At 41.1% G+C, this 19,909-nt stretch overlaps 1 protein-coding gene across 1 annotated transcript in view; it reads left to right on the forward strand.

Moving 5' to 3' along the window:
- The window catches only part of ankfy1 (ankyrin repeat and FYVE domain containing 1), a 70,494-nt gene that overhangs the window by 30,813 nt on the left and 19,772 nt on the right, over nt 1-19,909 (forward strand). The window contains exons 9-18 of the mRNA XM_052035668.1: nt 241-309; nt 421-617; nt 2,425-2,522; nt 4,461-4,683; nt 6,088-6,186; nt 6,492-6,645; nt 6,870-7,038; nt 10,748-10,866; nt 13,469-13,625; nt 15,504-15,704. Coding sequence (XP_051891628.1) covers nt 241-309; nt 421-617; nt 2,425-2,522; nt 4,461-4,683; nt 6,088-6,186; nt 6,492-6,645; nt 6,870-7,038; nt 10,748-10,866; nt 13,469-13,625; nt 15,504-15,704 — 1,486 coding nt within the window. The remainder of the gene's footprint in view (nt 1-240; nt 310-420; nt 618-2,424; nt 2,523-4,460; nt 4,684-6,087; nt 6,187-6,491; nt 6,646-6,869; nt 7,039-10,747; nt 10,867-13,468; nt 13,626-15,503; nt 15,705-19,909) is intronic.

Here is a 19,909-nt window from a genome sequence, read left to right on the forward strand (position 1 = left end):
AGTTGAGGGTGTCAAGATCTCGACCTTAATCGTAAATATGCTCGCAGTTCAACCCATCAAATGGAACTGTGGTCACTTGATCCTGTGGTGATGGATTTGTAATGGAGTGATGCATCATTTTGTTTCTAACTGGAAAATATGACATGAATTTCTGGGAATATTTGAGATAATCAGCTCTTCAGTTACAAAGTGTTTGTATCATTTCACTTCCTCGATGATTTCTCTCCCTTCCCTACACAGGACACCTTTGCACACCTCTATATTGGCAGGGAATGAATATGTCTTCACGCAGTTACTGCAGTGTAAACGGTAAGTATTTGATTAAATGTATCATTGCCTTCTAAGAGGAAACTCTCCAATTCTGAACTCAAGTTGTATACCTTGGAGGATTCGGCACCAATTTTTAACTGCTTGTTCTAGGTGTGATTTGGAGCTGAAGGACCACGAAGGAAATACTGCACTGTGGTTAGCACTTCAGGATATAACAGTGGATTCTGATCCGTCAGTGAATCCATTTGATGACGTTCAGGTTGTGAATGGCACCTCGTTTGATGAGAACAGTTTTGCTGCAAAACTTATTAAGCGGGGCAGTAATCCAGATGCTCCAGATGCAAAAGGTAAGGAAACAGCAGCTGTGCAAGGAAAATTGGATATAAATGGTATTATTTGAAATTAGATTATTAATGGAGATTCTCAGTTCATTCTGGTATGACCAAGTCATTTACAATGTGACTACATCCAGCATCTACCCATTAAGAGCTTAGTTAGGCTTGTTACTAATGCTGCCAGCCAGAGTGGGCACAAAGGTTGGCACACAGACTGAGCAATTTACTTGATATATCTGCCATTAGGTTCAAAAATCTACCTGTTCCATCACTACTGTGTACTGTTGTACTGTGATTGCAGTATGTACATTCTATAGAATGTGTAATGTCCCTTTCTATTGCTCAAGGAATACACGACCAACGAAGCTGGAAGAATGTCAGAAACTCAGTTTTATTGTTTCTACATCGTTGCCATTCTATATTCTGTGCAATTTGTTGTATATACTGTCAACACAGGAACTTTGTGATACAAGACAGCAGCTGACCTCCAGCTACTCAGGGTAGTTGAGAGTGGGCAATAAATCCTGCTTTACTGGTGTGAACTCAAAGTTAAACCCCTTTAATTTGGCATGGTCGAGGCTTCGGTGGTGTCAGACTGGCAGATTTTTCAGACTATTGGATTTTATTCCAATTAATACTCCAATGCACTTTTAATTCACTTTTTTAAGATGTTACAAAGTAGTATAATAAATTTTCCAGCAAAACCGGAAAATTTAACGGGAGTGTGGGAAATGTGGCCCCACTGACTTTAAAGGGAGCATTGGAAGCAGGACCCCAGTGACCCAGATGTGGACCCACTGACATTTCCAACAATTAGATAGCAGATAATTGGGGTTTTACTGTATAACAAATATAAACGACATTTGTGTTCCCCAGATTTGCTCTGAAAGCTAGGGAAGTAGTCCTCCATTTGAGTTGTCTTGGGGTTGTCCAAGGAGCAACAGTGATAAGAGGTATCATGTGTCAGTACAGGTGACCCCTGCATTACAATGGGGGGGGGGGGGGGGGTGGTGGTTGCATTCCTGGAAAACGGTCTGTATCACAATTTTCTGTAATGCAAAGCCACGTCATCTACACGTCAAGAAACGAGAGTTGAAAAAACTTGTTTATTTACCTTTTTCACAAGTTCTTCGAGAGTGAATTTTCCATAACCCAATTTTTTTGGGTAATGATTTGAGTTCTATTAAAGGCAAATTTATGTCACTCAAATGGCCATAACACCTGGGTCATCTGTACTTTGTAAAGTTGGAGAGGGTCTCTTCAAAATCAAGCATCATGGAATGTCATAGTTCTTACCTGTCTAGTTTATGATTGGAATGCACTGTAGAGGATTCTACAGTGTAGAACTGTACAGTTCTAACCCACAGTGGTGTGGGTTAGTTCCAGTTCACTTGTGTAATTGCACGACAAACTATCATCTGTTATGATGGGAGCATTAACAGTCTATTTCTTGCTCTGTTTGGTTGCTTCAGCTATGTACAATACTGTTTTCAATTTATTTGAAGCTTGCTACCTTAAACAACAGTGTAAAAAAAAATTAACTATATTTAAGTCCAGAATTGATAACCTTGAAATAAATTCAGTCATTTTAGTTATTCCCCAGATCTGATCACCTGAGTACGTCACTTGGCATTGACTGCCTGCAGAAAATACCATATGACATTAAGTATAAAAGGCTTTTGGACAATTTAGAAAATAACATTGAAATGTAGTTAAATAATTTAATTTAAATGGTCTGTGAAAAGTCGTCTTGACCTATTGTCCTTTTTGGAGACGTACAATGCAGTGAACTTCATTTAACACTCTAATTCTATGCCAGGAAATTGTTTGATGCAAAGAGCCTCAGAGACTGGAAATGAAGCTGCTGCACTTTTCCTGGTTGCTCATGGGGCCAAGGTTAATCACACTAATCAATGGGTGAGTGTTTGAAGTTAATGGTTTTCAAGGAGCTTTTTTCCATTTATTATAAATGAAGACAATAAATAACACTGGGGAGATCTTGAACTATTAAAATGCTGCAGTGTTATTGGCCCCACTTGACTGTTAACTTTTGTTCCAAGGAATTGTGTGGTACAAAGCAACCAAAGCATCAAATGGAAATACTTCAATAGCTTCATGTTTTCGTTCGCCAAAACATACGTGCATTCAGTTAATAAATGTTCCACATTGTTTGGTGAGAAGCAGAAAGACGCAATCCAAGTTTTGATTTGTACATCTGCTATCGTGTGTTTAAATTGGGGTACAAGAGAAAATGGCCAAGAATTCTTTCCCTGATTTTGTTTTCTTGTTACTTTGATGAATCTGTCGACTAAATTGTACAGTTTGATTGAGATGGGAAGGTTAGTTCTGACCCAGTACCGAGAATTGCTTAGGAAGGTACTAACCAAAAATTTAAGACACGGGTTGACCCTTCCAGTTGATAATGAGTTTGTTACAGTATTTCTTTTTGTGGATTTCCTGCTGGCTATTCCAAAATGGTTTTCATCTTTTAAATGCCTTGACATTGGCTCCATCATTTGACTATGTGATTCCTGCACATTATAAAGTTGGAATTTTCTATCCAGTCAGTTATGTGCAGCAAATCTCTTAACATTACACCACGATGACACTGATGAAGGTGTATGGCATGCTTGCCTTCATTGGATGGGGCATTGAGTACAAAAGTTGGGACATCATGTTACAGCTGTACAAGATGTTGGTGAGACCACTCCTGGAATATTGTGTGCAGTTCTGGTTACCATGCAATAGAAAGGATGTGATTCACAAGGATGTTGTAGGGACTAGAGAGACTGAGTTGTAAGGAGAGACTGGATGGGCAGGGACTGTTTTCCCTGGAGCGTAGAAGGCTGAGGGGTGACCTAATACAAGTTTATAAAATCATGAAGGGCATAGATAGGGTTAATGGACACTATCTTTTTCCCAGGGCAGGGGAGTCTAAAACTGGAGGAGATAGGTTTAAGGTGAGGGGGGAAAGATTTGAAGGGGATCTGAGAGGCAAGTTTTTTCACCACAGGGTGGTGAGTATATGGAACTAGCTGCCAGAGGAAGTGGTTGAAGCAGGGTGAATTAGTGTTTAAAACTTGTTTGGACAAGTTCATGGATAGGAAAGGTTGAGGGCAAATGGGACCAGCTCAGGAAGGCACCTTGGTCAGCATGGACTGATTTTTCCATGTTGTATAACTCCATGACCATCCTGTCTGCCAATGTAGCATTTTCTGCAAGGCAGGGAGAAACGAGAGATCTGTTGGAATGATTTCATTGCATTTATATGAAAATACAAAGCTGAGTTGTTGTGAAGTACTTTGATAGTGAAAAATTGTGACAGCAGGAGTGCTGGTGACCAGAGGACTCAGATTTGAAGAGATTGGCAAAGAACTGGGGGGGGGGGGTGGAGAGAGCAGATTAATTAACATAGTTACAAACTGCAGTGCACTACCTGATGGTGGTAGCTGCAGTAAATGTTTCATATGGGAACAGTACAGTATATCTATTTAAGGGGGTGGTGCGGGGGAGGAGGAGTGTGAGAGAGGAGGGTCTAATTAGACAGCTGCGTCATAGGCTAAGTGGCTTCCTGTGCTACATGATTATTTGAAAGGTTTGTGCCTTTTACAGAAAGACTACAAAATTGGCTTGTTAGTCCTTACTAGAATATTGGTCGAAACCAGTAGGTGGAAGGAACTTTTATTTACTAACTGTTAAGGTTCCCAAGATCAACTGATCCAAATGTTGATTGTGAAAAGATGAACAACTCTGTATTGCAGAACTAACTTAGTTTTTCTGTTTCTCCTTTTGCATCCACCCCCTCCCCGGCTGGACGGCCTCCTTCCTACCCCCACCCACAACTCTGTACCCTAGGGTGAAACACCACTTCACACTGCCTGCAGATACGGGTTGGCAAACCTCACTGTAGAACTATTGCAACATGGAGCAAATCCCAACATTCAAACAAAACGACCGCTTCCCACTGGCACAGGTGTGTCACAAGATACCGCTGAGGGTCTCCACTTGCAGACTCCACTTCACATGGCAATAGCAAACAACCATCCAGATGTAGTATCTGTGATACTGGAGCAGAAAGGTAGGTTTGTTTCTTGCTGCACCTGGTTTATCTCCAGTCTTAAGATGTCAATGTGGCTTCAAGTTAACACTAAGAACTTTGGACAATAATTACCTTTCTCACTGCACTGTTCTTTGTTTTTCTATCCTCACCATGGCTTTAGAAACAAATTTTGACAGATCTGCCCAATTGCAGTTAAGTTTTATTCTCAGTATACAGTATATGCTGTTAAATCGATGTTAACCACTTCATTCTCTGGCAGACATTATTTGTGACTGGCATAAACATATTGGGGGTATAATCTAGTTCTGGGCATTGGTTGTATTTATCTAAATTCACAATGGTATCAAATGCAAATAGACACAACTGGCAGCTGATACACTCATTTAGTACTAATAATAATCCATTTCAAGTATTTCTTTGCTGTTTGTTGAATTTGATGAAACTGAATGAACAAGGGCAGGTGCAACTCACTACTGATGCTCTTGCACTGGCAGCTAGAGACTAATTTCTCCCTGTCTATTCAATACTGTAACTTGAGTGTAACCCCTAAAGTAGTTCAAGTCAAAACTGCTGTGTCTGTCTGAGCACAATGATCTGTATTTTGTACAGAAATGCCAGCAGTCCTATTTACACTGTAGAAGAGCTAAACTTGCTAATAGCTGTTTACTTCTAACTCAACAGTGGAATGTGAAATTGCCCAGAACTTGCACTCGAATGTATCCAAACAACTGTAGTCGGTTGTATCCAGCAAAGAAATGGCATCTTCATTCAATTCATCGGAGAGGAGTGGCTGAGTGAATTTTTTTCCCTTAATTTAGAGCCCAGAACAGGCCCTTCAGCCCACAATGTTGTGCTGACATAGCTAATCCCTCCTACCTATAAAACACAGAACAAATTTACTTGATTAGTTTGACTTCCAGAAACATTCCTGAAGTCTATTTTTTTTGGTGCAGAGCTTAATTGACTTTCAGATTTTGCAGGAGTTGTGTGGCAAAATAAGCCTTGCCTACCATCTCCACACTTTATAACAGCAAGAGGTGGTCACACCAGCTCCTGGGGTGCAATCCCAATAGTCATATTTTCCCCACACCTTTCCCTGCACTCCTGCCAACTCTACTTATACATGCCCATAATTCCATTTTTGATTCTTTTTGCCAGTAACCAATACTAAGAGCTTTAGAGCAGAGAGGTGAACATGGGCAGTACAATGCTGTCCTTAAAATCAAAGACATTATCCATGTAAAATATTTTGGGGAATGTCACTTTGGAACTGGGAGGTGCAACACCCTCATGTTTTATACTTAAGTGAAATAGACCTAATTATTTAGATTAGTTCTTTAAGTAAGCAATTTAATATATTTGAACTTTATTTGAAGGCCTGAGGTGGAAATAAAACTAATTTTGTTCTTTTAATCAACACAGCAAATGCACTTCATGCAGCCAGTAATCTGCTGATTATTCCTGACTTCAGCCTCAAAGATTCCAGAGATCAGACTGTCCTAGGGTTGGCTCTGTGGACAGGTAACAGAAAATGCTTTCCGTAAACTTTATTGTATTTGTTCATCTTCTAGAAATTTTATTTCCACTCAGGTGAGATAGTAAAAGGGTCTTGTAAGCTGAGATAGATCTGTTATGAAAGGATGTGATAAGATGTTTGGTATCTCCTTACTGGAGAATAGGAAACTTTAATTTGTGTCAACCAATTTAAAAGGAATTCAGGAGTGGAGATAAAAAATCAGAAACTTAAACTTTTTAACCTGTGTTGCTCAGCAATTGAACCAGAAGTCCAACAGTTGACCATAGTACCAACTGTACTCTTCCTGCAGGCATGCATACAATTGCAGCACAGCTCCTTGGTTCAGGGGCAGCCATTAACGACTGTATGTCCGATGGTCAGACTCTACTACACATGGCAATTCAGCGGCAAGACAGCAAAAGTGCCCTCTTCCTTCTCGAGCACCAAGCTGATATCAATGTTCGGTGAGTGTGGTCCAGTATACTGTGTACTTTGGCATCTTTAAGATTTCAAGGGAGAACTGAATGTCGCCTTTAATCATTTGACCTTTTGTCACGCAGGACTTCCTCATTGTGATCTCTTTTTGTTTTCCCTAAGTGTGTGTTATTTCTCTTTTTGCTGCTTTATTAATGCTCCTGTTACTTTGCTCTTTGTTTAAATCCCTTGATATTTCTTTTGTGTTTGATAGAACTAGTGAGAGTGAAACAGCTCTTCAATTGGCCATCAAAAATCAGCTTCCACTTGTGGTTGATGCTCTTTGTACTCGTGGTGCAGATATGACTGTGCCAGACGAGAAGGGAAATGCACCTTTGTGGCTGGCTCTGGAGAGCGGACTCGAGGACATTGCCTCCACCTTGGTGAGTGTCCCCAACAATGAATTGAGTTTGTTTCACAGCTTTGGGTCAATTCATTGGTTCTGGTGCATAGATCTGGAGGAGGATTAAAAATGTAACTTCCCTTCTAAACAATTAGTTCTTCAAATATGCCATCTCCAGTGGAAATGTAATCATAGACCCTTGAGCTACGTTTTCACCAATAGCAAAGCATCTGTTGGGAATTGTCATTATATATTTGAAGGTCATTCTTTTTAGCTCTTCCCTGTGCTGAATATAGAGATTTATTTAAACTGTCACAAGTTTAATCAGTACCCCCGGTATATGGAAGGGAAAATCAGTGGGAACTCTGGCTCCTGACAGCAATACAGTGATCTTTTCTACCTTGTGATATCCCATTTTATCTCAACTAAGTTCACAAATAAAAGACTTCAACTAGGTCAAGACCCTGTAGCATCTACTAGTGATGGTCCTGTGTTGATGTACATCCTCCAGTCGGAAGATTATGGGTTTAAGTTGGTCTCCAGTGACATGAGGACTAAATCTAACAAAGATCTTTGCAATATTGGCAGCCCTGTGTTAGTTGGACATTGTGTATCCCTTGGCACGTTTGAAAAGAGAGCTCTGCTGGATGACTTTAAGTAACAGTGAGATGTTGAAGTAAGACTTTACAATATTTGAGCCAAAAAGCTTTCTTCACACATTATTTTATGATATTGACCCATTTACAGAAAATCGAAGTAGGGAGATATGCCAAGATGCAGCAATTGGTAATGTAAGGTATTGGAAAAATGAATGGCATTATGCTGAAGAGTTTTTTAAAAAAAAATTGTTTTTGGATGAGGAGGGCACATGAGCAGAGTTAATGTGGAATCTATTAAGGGAATGGTATCATCCTTGAGTGTTGTTGGAACTTTGGTTGTCCATGCATCTGGGTAATATCTAATTGTGGTCGTCTCATGACTTGAGACATTGGAACAGTTCTGGGGAGTCCAATAAATTGCTTACCAAATATCCAGGCTCTTGTGTCTTATTTGGCTGGACTAGTTAAACTACTGGTCAAGAAAGATCTCTATGTTGATAGTGGGGAATTAGACAGAATTCAGTGGTGGGGTTGGGGTACAGCAGTTTCATTATCACTGTAGCAAATTGAAGTAGCTGAATGCAGGCACAAGTGAATATCAAAAGGCAGGAGTGAATTAGCTATGGTATTCCTGGCTGAAGAATGTCGTAGAGTTTGGCCTCGTCTTTGGCACTTGCACACTGATCATCTTTTTCTGAGGAAGGGGATATTCTGAGGTAATGACTGAGTTGCGTTTGTGATGAGACTGCAGAGCTGTTATTTACTGGTTATGGATTGCTGAGTTCTTTATATAGCATGCCCTTTTACCGTTTAGCATGCATTTGATCTTGTGTAATTTCAGCAGGTTGGCATCTCATTTTTAGATATTCAGCTTCTGGCTTACTGCTGTATTCTCATTTAGCCAGTGTTGATTCCCTTGTTTGATATTGATATAACAAATGCTGAAATTAAGTTGTAGACTGAGAGACTGCAACTCTGCTACTGTTGATGGCCCTTGGCATCTCATTGATACTTGGTTTTGAAGTGGTAGATCTGTTCTGAATCTATTTAGTACAATGGTGGTGCCATAAGATATCAAAGGTTTCCTCAGTGTGAAGATGGGGTTATGTCTCTACAAGATGGTCAGGACTTGAAACTAACTATACCTGGTATTAAGAAAGTCGATGAAACTGCGAGGAATAAAAAAAAATCAAATCTACAAATCCTGGAAACAATCTGCAGGTAAAGGCAGCATCGGTGGACGGAGAGGGTTATTATTTCAACTCAATAGCTAGTTGTCAGAACTCGGGGGGGAAAAAAGTCCAAGTGAAATTTCATTGAGAGGATATAATGAGATGTAAGCAACCAGCAGAGAGATTGTGGGAGAATTAGAATCAGGTTTATTATCACTGACATATATGTCGTGAAATTTGTTGTTTTGTGGCAGATTTAAGAAACTTCCAGAATCTTGTCAGCTTTTATAGCAAGTGTGAAATGGAAGAACACATAACTACATACTTGGCTAATTTATGTTTTCAAGGCAGGGTGATTTTTGTGGAAGATTTTGACTGCATCAAATTAGGATAAGTGCACAAGCTCTTGTCTAAAAGGCAGTGGATTTCTGGAACACTTGCAGAAAGCTATACTGAAACAGTTTTATCTAGAATCAACAAGGGAGCGAGTTGTATCAAATTTATTGAATAAAGTGCGGGCTTTAGTTCTAATGGTGCATGGATATTTGTCTAATAGCAATCGTTGTGTTCAGATAATCAAAAGGGAGACCTGTTGAAAGATTTTGGAAATTGAAAATCAATTGAACAAAGATTTTGGAAACTGAAAAGATTTTGGAAATTGAAATGGGTGGCACAGTAACGTAGTGGTTAGCTTGATACGATTACCGCGCCAGTGATCGGGGTTCGATTCCGGTCGCTGTCTGTAAGGAGTTTGTACGTTCTCCCGTGTCTGCGTGGGTTTCCTCCAGATGCTCCGGTTTCCTCCCACATTGCAAAGACGTACAGGTAGGTTAATTTGGGTTTAAAATGGGCGGTGTGGACTTGTTGGGCCGGAAGAGCCTGTTACCACGCTATAAATAAAATTTAAAAAAAAATTTGCAAGATTTTGGAAATTGAAAAATTTGCAGATGTTGGAAATCTATAGTTTAAAAAAAAAAGTGCTGGAAAGGTTCTAGATGTAGTTGAGGTCGAATTATGTGATGCATTAAAGGTTTGTCAATAAGACAAGTAAAAACTGAGTGTAAAAAGAGGAATGGGAAGAAGAAAACATGAATGGTCAGGAGCCCTGTAGGTCCCTTAACACAATGTGAATATGTTAAATGAATATGATGAGCATGTTGAATGATCATTTTCCAGTAGAGGTAAAGGAAAACATAAGAAAATGTTTTTAAGCATGCCTAGGATCTTGTTAAAATTAATGTAAGCAGGATAACAGTGAGTTTAAAGAGTGAATCCATATGATCAGATGGTTTCTATCCAGTGTTCTAAAGGAGGTAGGTGAAGACATTGAAGATGCCCCAACTCTAATCTTCCCAAGTTCTCTCAATTCAGGAGATGTTCCTTTAGATTGGAAAATGCTATGATCACCCTGCTATTGAAGAAAGGAGAGAGAGAAAACTTGTGCAATTATAGACCAGTTAGCCGAGCAGCTTTGTCATGACAGTCTGTAATTAAGGATGGTGTAACTAATTTTTAAAAAAGCAAATAATTGCAGATGTTGGAATAACCACAACACAGCCAGAGGTGTTTCTGGAAAGAGGAACGGAGTTGGTGTTTTGGATTGATGACTTTTAATCAGAACGGGAAGAAAAGTGAAAATGGGCATGTTTTAAGTTACAAATAAGGGTGGTGATTGGGAGAACGAAGGGAATGTCTGCGATAGGCAGGAGAATCCAGGTGAGACAAGTGCTGCTGATGGTGAATGCCTGATGATCAGAGCTGATCTGCCTGGTGTTGTAAAGAGAAGGAATGGTTCAATATTGTACAAAAAGGAATTGAAAGCTTTGATATCAGCCTCTGGTCAGCTGTTACAGTTGTTGGCTATCACTAGGATAGACTCCCTTTGCTGAACAGCTTCCAATACTGAGTTTTGCTGCATGTATTTCTAATTGCTATGTGGCAAACTTTATCCTAAGCTGGAAATGGCCCTAAATTTCAGGTGAGACACGGCTGTGATGCAACATGTTGGGGTACCGGACCTGGTGGATGTCTACAGACTTTGTTACACCGAGCCATCGATGAAAATAACGAAAATTCTGGCTGCTTCCTCATCCGCAGGTATTGTATATATTGGGATATCTTAAAATGCCTGCCTTCAAAATTGCATGACATTCTTTAAATTTCCTTTTTAAAAAAAAAAGCTGTAAGGGAGAAGAAGATAAACTATAAGGGTAAACTAGCCAATAATAGATTGCAGAAATTTTTTTAGGCAAAGGATAAGAGAGAGGCAAGAATGGACGTTGGACTGCTGGAAAATGATGCTGGAGAAGTAATGGGGAACAAAGAAATGGTGGAGGAACTGAATAAGTATTTTGTGTTAGTCTTCAATGGAAGACACCAGTAACATGCCAGAAATTCAAGAGTCACGATGCAGAGGTGAGTGTAGTGGCCATTACAGTGCTGAAGAAGCTGGAAGGCCTGAAGGTGGATAAAAGACCTGGACCAGGTGGACCAGGTTCCCAGAGTTCTGGAAGGGGTAGCTGAAGAAATTGTGGAGGCATTAGTAGTGATCTTTCAAGTATCACTGGAGTCAGGGATGGTCCCAGAGGACTGGAAAATCGCAAACTGTTGAAGAAGAGGGAGGTGAAAGAGGAAATTATAGGTCGGTTACCCTGACCTCGGTGGTTGGTAAAATTTAACAGTCCATTATTAAGGCTGAAAGTTCAAAGTACTTGGAAGCACATGACACAATAGGGTGAAGTCAGCATGGTTTCATTTAGGGAAGATCTTGCCTGACAAATCTGTTAGAATTCTTTGAGGTAACAAGTAAGTTGGACAAAGGAGAGTCAGTCAACAACATTTACTTGGATTTTCAGAAGGCCTTTGACAAGGTGTTGCACATGAGGCTATTAAACAAGATGAGAGCCCATGGTGTTAGAGGCAAGATACTAGCATGGAGAGGAGATTGGCTGACTGGCAGAAGTCAGGGTGGGGATCAAGGGGTCCTTTTACAGGATGGCTGCCGGTGACTAGAGTTCTGCAGAGGTCAGTGTTGGAACCACAACTTCTCACTTTATACATTTAGTGATCTGGATGAAGGAACTGATGGCATTGTGGCCAAGTTTGCAGATGATACAGATATGGGTGGAAGGGCAGGTAGTGTTGCAGAGGCATGGAGTCTGCAGGAGGACTTGGACAGGTTGGGAGAATGGTCAAAGAAGTGGCAGATGGAATACAGTGTAGGGAAATGTGGGGTTATGCACTTTGGTAGGAAGTATAAAGGTGTAGACTGTTTTCTAAATGGGGAAAGAATTCAGAAATCAGAGGTGCAAAGAAACTTGGGAGTCCTAGTTCAGGATTCCCTCAAGGTTAACTTGCAGGTTGAGTCGTTAGTAAAGAAGGCAAATGCAATGTTAGCCTTCATTTCAAAAGATCTAGAATACAAAAGCAAGGATGTAGTGCTGAGACTTTATAAGACATTGGTCAGACTGCATTTGGAATATTGTGAGCAATTTTGGGCCCCATATCTAAGGAAGGATATGCTGGCCCTGGAGAGTGTCCAGAGGAGGTTCATAAGAATGATCCTAAGAATGAAGAGCTTAATGTATGAGGAACACTTGATGTCTCTGGGCCTGTACTCGAAGGTTAGAAGGATTAGCGGGGGGGTGGAATCTCATTGAAACCTACTGAATACTGAAAGGCCTGGATAGAGTAGACGTGGAGAGGATATTTCCATTAGTAGCAGAGTCTAGGATCAGAGGGCACAGCCTCAGAATAAAAGGATGTTCCTGTTGAACAGAGATGAGGAGGAATTTCTTTAGCCAGAGGGTGGTGAGTCTATGGAATTCATTGCCACGAGGGGCTGTAGAGGCCAAGTCATTGGATGTATTTAAGGCAGAGATAGGTTCTTGATTGGTAAGGGGGTTATGGGGAGAAGGCAGGAGAACGGGGTGGTTTTATTAAAAAAAAATCAGCTGTGATTGAATGGAGGAGCAGGCTCAATGGGCCGAATGGCCTAACTCTGCTCCTGTATCTTGTGGTCTAATGAAAGCTGCTTGAAATAGTGGTTTTCTTTGAAGGGAACTTAAGTTTTGTGTATCGGTCTAATGTACTTTTAACACACCAATTTCTTATTATAATGCAATATGACTTTTCTACACCAAGTAACCTCCAATCTTTAGAGTAGCCTTCGTTATTCTTTGATTGAGAGGGAAAGTGATGCTCAGGATCTTTTCGCAGGCGGTTCTTGAATTTAATGAATTAATAAACATTGCTACCCAGCTGGTTATTTTGACAGTTCATCACTGCCAGCTTTGAGTTAACCTACAAATACATCTGTTTGCAAACACCTGACGTGACTGAGGAAAAGCAGTTTTCTTTGTTTAGTGATTTGAGTTTCTCTCAAAATAGTACAAAATTCCATCGCAATGTAAATAGTACAAAATTCCATCGCAATGTAAGTCAAAGCAAGTATTGCATAATGCCCAATTTTGAAATACTAATGCAGTTTTCTTGCAGATTTAATGTCAAAATGTTCTCCATCTTTGAAAATTGGAAAAGCCACAATAAACGGTGCCTAAAATGTGTAAACAGATTAATAGCTTTAACCTTAAAAGTTTCTCCTTTAGTCATGAAAATTAAAGATGGAATGATTCAATATTAGACAAAAGAAATCAGAAAGTCCCCAATCAGTTATTCGCTATTGCTCTTTAATTGACAGTGGATGTGACGGAAACAGTCCGAGACGACCAGGGCCCAATGGTGAGGGTGATGAGGAGGCCCGTGACGGTCAGACACCGTTGCACATGGCAGCAAGCTGGGGCCTTGAGGAAGTGGTGCAGTGCCTTCTGGAGTTTGGTGCCAATGTGAATACCCAGGTCAGTGGCAGAGTGAATGATTCAGTCCAAAAACCGTTGCATTTTATTTTAGAACTTTGGTTTTAAATATTATGTACTTTGCCATCTCTTCCCTTGCATTGTCATAGTGTTATCTGGTTTAAGTAGTGGAAGAGTGGACCAGGAGAATGGGCAAAGAGTAAGGGTCAGGGAGCCAAATGGGCCAGTGGTGGGAAGAGTGAAAAGGAAAAGCAATGTACTGAAGCTTATTTGTTTCGTGATAAGTTTTTATCCAACTTTTCCCTCTCAATTTGGTAACATTTTCTATTAATTACATCGTGGGTCATATACTTAAGGAATATCTGATGTAGGATGTCAGATAATAACCTAGAGTGAAGGAAATTCTTAAATTTTCTGGTTTATATATCAGTGAAAACTGAGTTTTGGACACCGGTCTGAGTGACCTATCTTCAGTGCCTCTGTTAGAAAGAGGAATGTTCTTACCCTTGTGTGGTAGCCTGTGCTGGAGAGAGCACCTTTGATGAATATTTAATAAAGACAGAACTAAGCTCTGAAGAAAATGCTGTTGATGCTAGAATCATTCAGCAAGAAGGACAGTATAGAGAGAGTTCCCCTTTCAGGTCAAAGACTTTTCATTAGAACTCTTCTGAGTACCTGAAATGTTAACTTTGATTTTTCCCTCTCTAGATGCTGCCTGATCTGTTGAATGTCATGCAAATTTACTTTTTTGTTTTGGCTCTGAAGTATTAAATAATGTGAAGTTTAGTGAGGTGCACCAAATTAAATAGGAAGGTTTTGTTGCCTTTTGATTCCTTGTAAGATATACATTCATACTGGCCAAGCTGACATTGCATGCCCCCTAATGCCCCCATGATTTTTCAGAGAGAATTTGAGTTGACCACGTTGCTGGGTTTGGAGTCGCCCATAGTTCAGGATGGGCAAGGATATAGATTTCTGTTGCTGAAGGACAACAATGAACAAGATGGGTTTTACAGCCAGCTGAATGTCACAGTCACTAACTGATGCTAACTTCCTGTTCAATAAGTATTACTTGAATTCAAATAGAGTACATTGTGTGATGCAAACTCTGTTTCTGGATCAGAAGACAAGGCTGCTGGACATTAGTTTAAGTTAATCACTATAGTATCAACCTTTGGTGGAACTGTTTTAAAAAGTGGGATTGGAATGACCATTTGGACATTGTATCAACAGGCTGGCACCTGGGCCAAAGAATTCCCCAGCTGAAAGCCAGTGTTGTAGTATGTAGTACTGTACTGCACTAGAGTTTAGTATTTAGAAATCACTTTATAGACAGTCTCCAGGTTACAAATAGAGTTCCATTCCTGTGAACGTTTTGGAACCTAAACAGTTCATAAGTTGGAAATGAACAAAAACATTGTGGGGGAGAGGATCACAGAAACAGCTGTGGCAGGAGAGTGGGAAGAGCAGCTGCCAGCTGACCTCACTGACTCAGTATGTGACCGAGTCAGTCTGCTCAGCACTCCCGGCTCGGCTCGGCTCCACCCAGCCTCTGCTTGTTGTGACTAGGGAATGGGGAGGTGGGGAGAGAAAGCATACAGGAGTGCCCCATTCCCACCCGGCAGAAGGTGTCCACAGCTGGCAAATTCATCCCTATCCATCCCACTGGTCTCCCAAATGCTTGTTTGTATGAATGGGATGCCTATAAGTTGGGTGTTCACAACCTGGGGAGGACCTGTAATCGGATCTTGTATCATTTATGTAAATATATCGACAGGGATTTCTTGTAATTGGGGTGGAGTGGTATCTTGAGTCATGGAAGTGGTTTCTGAAATTTGCAGGGAACTGCTGTAAATGCTGTTCGTACAATTCTACTGTGGTGGGTGAGTCGTACTTAATGTTTCTTTTACCTTTTACAAGGATTCTGAGGGAAGAACTCCAATCCACGTTGCCATTAGCAACCAGCACAGTGTTATAATTCAGCTTCTGATCTCGCATCCTGACATCCGGTTAAACATGCGGGATCGCCAGGGTCTGACGCCCTTTGCCTGCGCAATGACCTACAAGAACAACAAGGCTGCAGAGTCGATCCTCAAACGAGAGCCAGGAGCAGCTGAACAGGCAAGAGCATGGGAATCGCCATCACACAAATGCCTTTAAGGCTCAGATAGCTTTGTATTTCCAGAAAGAAATGGGTTAGAGTTGTTCAGTGAGGTTAATGCTCAGGTTGGAAGTGTGAACTGGAGCAATTAGATCCAAAATGTATGGGTGTATTATCAAACTTCATCCTGCTGAACTTGTTTGTTGTCCAAGCTAATTGAAAGGAATTATTGTATGTTAGGTGCATTGTACCAGTCTGTTTCTTAAGCGCAGTAAGAGTGTGACTGTTGAGCCATTCCTTTCAAACCCTGTAATTGCATTTAAATTTGAAGCCTCTTAAGACGCATGCAACTAATGAACATTAAGTGGTCACATTCCAATGCACACATGACTATAGTACAAAATCTGCACTTGAACAATTAAGCCACGTCAGTTTTATCACGTCACAGCAATAGGTTCGGTAGAGAAGTACTTGTGAGATAGGGATTAAGGCACCCTCTGGTTGAACAGAGGTGGTTTGCCATTATGACTGCAAGATCAATAGGAGTGCTCACATTGAGCATGTGTACTTCCTACTTTGCACACTTAGAAAAACAAGGCCCTTGTCTGTGCAAGCAATCTGGAAAACAACATTCCTGTGTGCCTTCTCTCCCCACCCTTCCCCAATCCTGAGCCACAACATCAGGGGCTGACTTTGTTGCTCCAGATTCCAGCATCTGCAGTCCCTTGTCTGTACAAGTTTGGCCAGCCTGGTTGGAGATCTATAGCTTGTAAGTGTCCTTCATTTAGATCTGTAAATCAGGAAGCTTTGCAAGATGTGGCTTCTGGCATTGTGCCTCACCATAGAAGAGTGTGGGCTGCAGAATTAACCCGATAGTGTTCAATTATCTAGTGAGTCCCCTTGAGGAATGCTTCTCCATACAGTTGTCCAGGTATTTTTAATAGCGTGTGCCTTTCCACCTCCACCCTTTCAGGAAGTGAATTCCAGACTTCTGCCCTTGTCCTTCCTGCTGCAGCAGATAGATCCTACCTTCACCCTGTCTGTGCTTGCTTCATGCACCTTACTTTATTCTCCCCTCAGTATATTCTGTTCCATGGAAAATGACACCAGAGTAGATGGTTTCTACTTGTTGTCAGGGCTGGAGATTGAGCTACATCTTCATTCATCTATCCTGCTCCCTTTCTAGCACATCTTTTGTGAAGTGTCGACCAGAATAGACGCAGTACTCTGGCTGTGGCCTGGCTGATGGACCATACCCAGTGCAATCTAACCCCAGCTTCAAGTTCACCCTCAATGCTTGCCCTGTGGCCACACCACTCCCAGTGTACTCCTCGCCTTGTACTTTGTGTTCCCACAATGTGAAGAGGTCAGCGAGTGGTGACCAAGCTACTGTGAAGGAAACTAAATCCCTGAAGACAGACTGACCTGACAGCCTTCTGACAGTTTGTGTTAGTTAAAGCTTTTCCAATCTCTGATCAGGCACATTTAGAAACAGCCAAAAAAAACAATAATTCTAAATTCTTGCAAACACATTTAACTGAAGTAAATTACAAACACTAATTTAAAACTTCAGGTGTGTTTTTAATGAAATCAAGCTTCAGGAATGATTGCATCTGGTCCTTCAGCTTTATCACAATGTATATCCAGCCCTTAGCCCAGTTACGTAAGGTGTCTGGGCTCTGGCAAGTCAAAGCTGGATATACCCACATCTGACCCACCAATACTTCCACCTACCCAGTTTGGCTTCCTGTGATGAGGTCAAATACTGTTCTGTCTCTAGGGCTATCTACCTTGCCTCAAACTTTTCTTAGATACCCAATTTAAGACCCTTTCACTCGGACAATCCTAATCAATATTGGGAAAGTCAAAACCCCCCACTACTATAACCCTATTCCAGGCTGGTACAGCCAAGTATCCCATATGTTGCCTTGGCAGCCATAGCTACCTGCCCCAACCCAAGTTGTCCATGCCAACCAGGGGGCACCCTTCTCTATTAATCCCATCTCCTCCCAGAATTTGGTCCTTAGCCTTTCATTCAAGTGCTCGTCTGGCCACTTAAATGCTGTCAGCAACCCAGCTTCAACCACTCTCTCAGGCTGTGCATTCCAGGTACGTCACTCTCCCTGGATGATGGTCCCCCTCGTATCCCCTCTAAATCTCTAAAATTCCCCAGTATAATAACCTTTGCACCTCTCTAACTGTCTTGCACATATTCCTCTGCCTCCTGTTGACTGTTGGGAGGTCAGTGATGACAGCAATATTGTGGACCCCTGTTTTAATTACAGGTTCACTAATTATCTACTTCACTAGTGATACTTGCACTATAATAGATGCAATTTAGCTTTGAACTCCCTTGATATGCACTTCCTTGCTTGTCCTGCCTGCTAGATGATCTAACTATTTGTCCTTTGATTGTACCCCTCAGTCTGAACAACTACTCCGAGCCGCCTTTCCCTGTGGACTCAGTTTAAACCTTCCCCAACAGCGCTAGCAAACCTCCCAGCAAGGATCTCAGTCCCACTCTGGTTAAAGTGCAACTTGTTCCATTTGTACAGGTACCACCTTCCCCAGAAATGGCCCTGGTGATCCAGAAACTTAAAGCCCATCCTCCTGCACCATCTCTTCGCCCACACAATCATCTGACCTATCGTCCTATTCCTGTATACATTAGCTTTTGGCACTGGAAGCAATCCAGAGGTTACAACCTTTCTGCTCCTGCTCTTAAATGGCGACCTAGCTCCCTTGTGTTGCAACACCTCATCCCTTCTACCTATGTCATTGGTAGCTACATGTACTACAAAATCCTCTGGCCCTCAACTTCTTAATACACTTTATCATGTATTCCCTTACCTTGTTTACCTTCTGTAAATTGTCTCCATTGAATTGCATTAGCCACGAATGTGCCGACTGATCAGTCCATTGGCAACTTCCTGTAGCCTCTCAATTTTCTTCCTCACTATCAACTGCACTGCTCGTTTTGGTATTACAAGACCCACTTGTATCCCATACGTTTAAGTCCGTACAACTTGTATGAATCATAAACACTAAAATATTGAACGCCACCTCCTGGTCACTAAAAATTATTTTCAATCATTAGCCTTTGCTTTCTGCCTGTGAGCTAATTTTTAATCCAAGTCGCTGCTTCCCCTTGGATCAGGTTTGTGATCTAGCCACATGGGACTTTGTCACTTTGCTAAAACCCATTCGGTTAAATGCGTTTCCTTATGAACTCTGTTAACCTTAAATTCAGTTGATTTATCATGTGGTCTTTTAACAAATGGATGCCAACTGTCCTTGATTAACCCCTGCCTCCCTGAATGCTGATTTTAAGCTATCCCCTAGATTATTTTCCAATTATTTACCCGGCACCAATGTCAGATTAACCTGTGGACTATCCTTTCCTCTTTTAAAACTACAATGTCATATCATCCTCCCACTTCTCTGGTACCATGCCTGTAGCCCGGAGCTTGCATGGTTTCTTCCCTCTTAAAAGTTTGGTACACATTTTATTGGGATCTGATGATTTATCCACTTAGCAAGGGCTCTGGCATCTTTATATGTCCTCTCCCCTGTTGATGATTTCCAGCACATCACATTCTTCCTCCATGTCGATGTTTATATAATCCCTTTGCATCTGCCACTCTGGTTAAGGTACTCTGTATCTGCCCCTTGTGCACAGATGCAGAGTATCATTCAGACTATACATGTTTTCCACTTTCACAGTGCTGTTTTGATCTTTAATTGGACTTACTCTCCCCCTTCTAATTGTCTTTCACTTGTGTATTCATGCAATATCTTTAGGGTTTTTCCTGCTCGCACTTGTTCATACATCCTCTTTGCCTTTTAAATTTCATGTTTTAATTTCAGCATACTTCTCCAGCACTTTTTTTCAGTATTGATCTCTTGGTGTCTGTCACCAGTTTTTGTTATTGCTTTATCCTGCCTATTTGTTCCTCAATGTCCACGTTAATGGATATTTGTTCTGAATCCTCACTATTTTCTTGAATGTTTCCCACTGCTGTGATTTGTTTTCAAATTGCTGTTTCCTAGTCCAGTTTTGTTAAATGAACTGTCTTGTGAAATTGACCTCGCCCCAATTTAAAATGTTTAAGATATCTTTATTAGTCGCGTGTACATCGAAACAGTGAAATACATCTTTGCGTGGCGTTCTGGGGGCATCCCGCAAGTGTTGCCACGCTTCTGGCACCAACATATCATGCCCACA

This window comes from Pristis pectinata, chromosome 21 (assembly GCF_009764475.1).
Source record: "Pristis pectinata isolate sPriPec2 chromosome 21, sPriPec2.1.pri, whole genome shotgun sequence".
NCBI lineage: Eukaryota > Metazoa > Chordata > Chondrichthyes > Rhinopristiformes > Pristidae > Pristis > Pristis pectinata.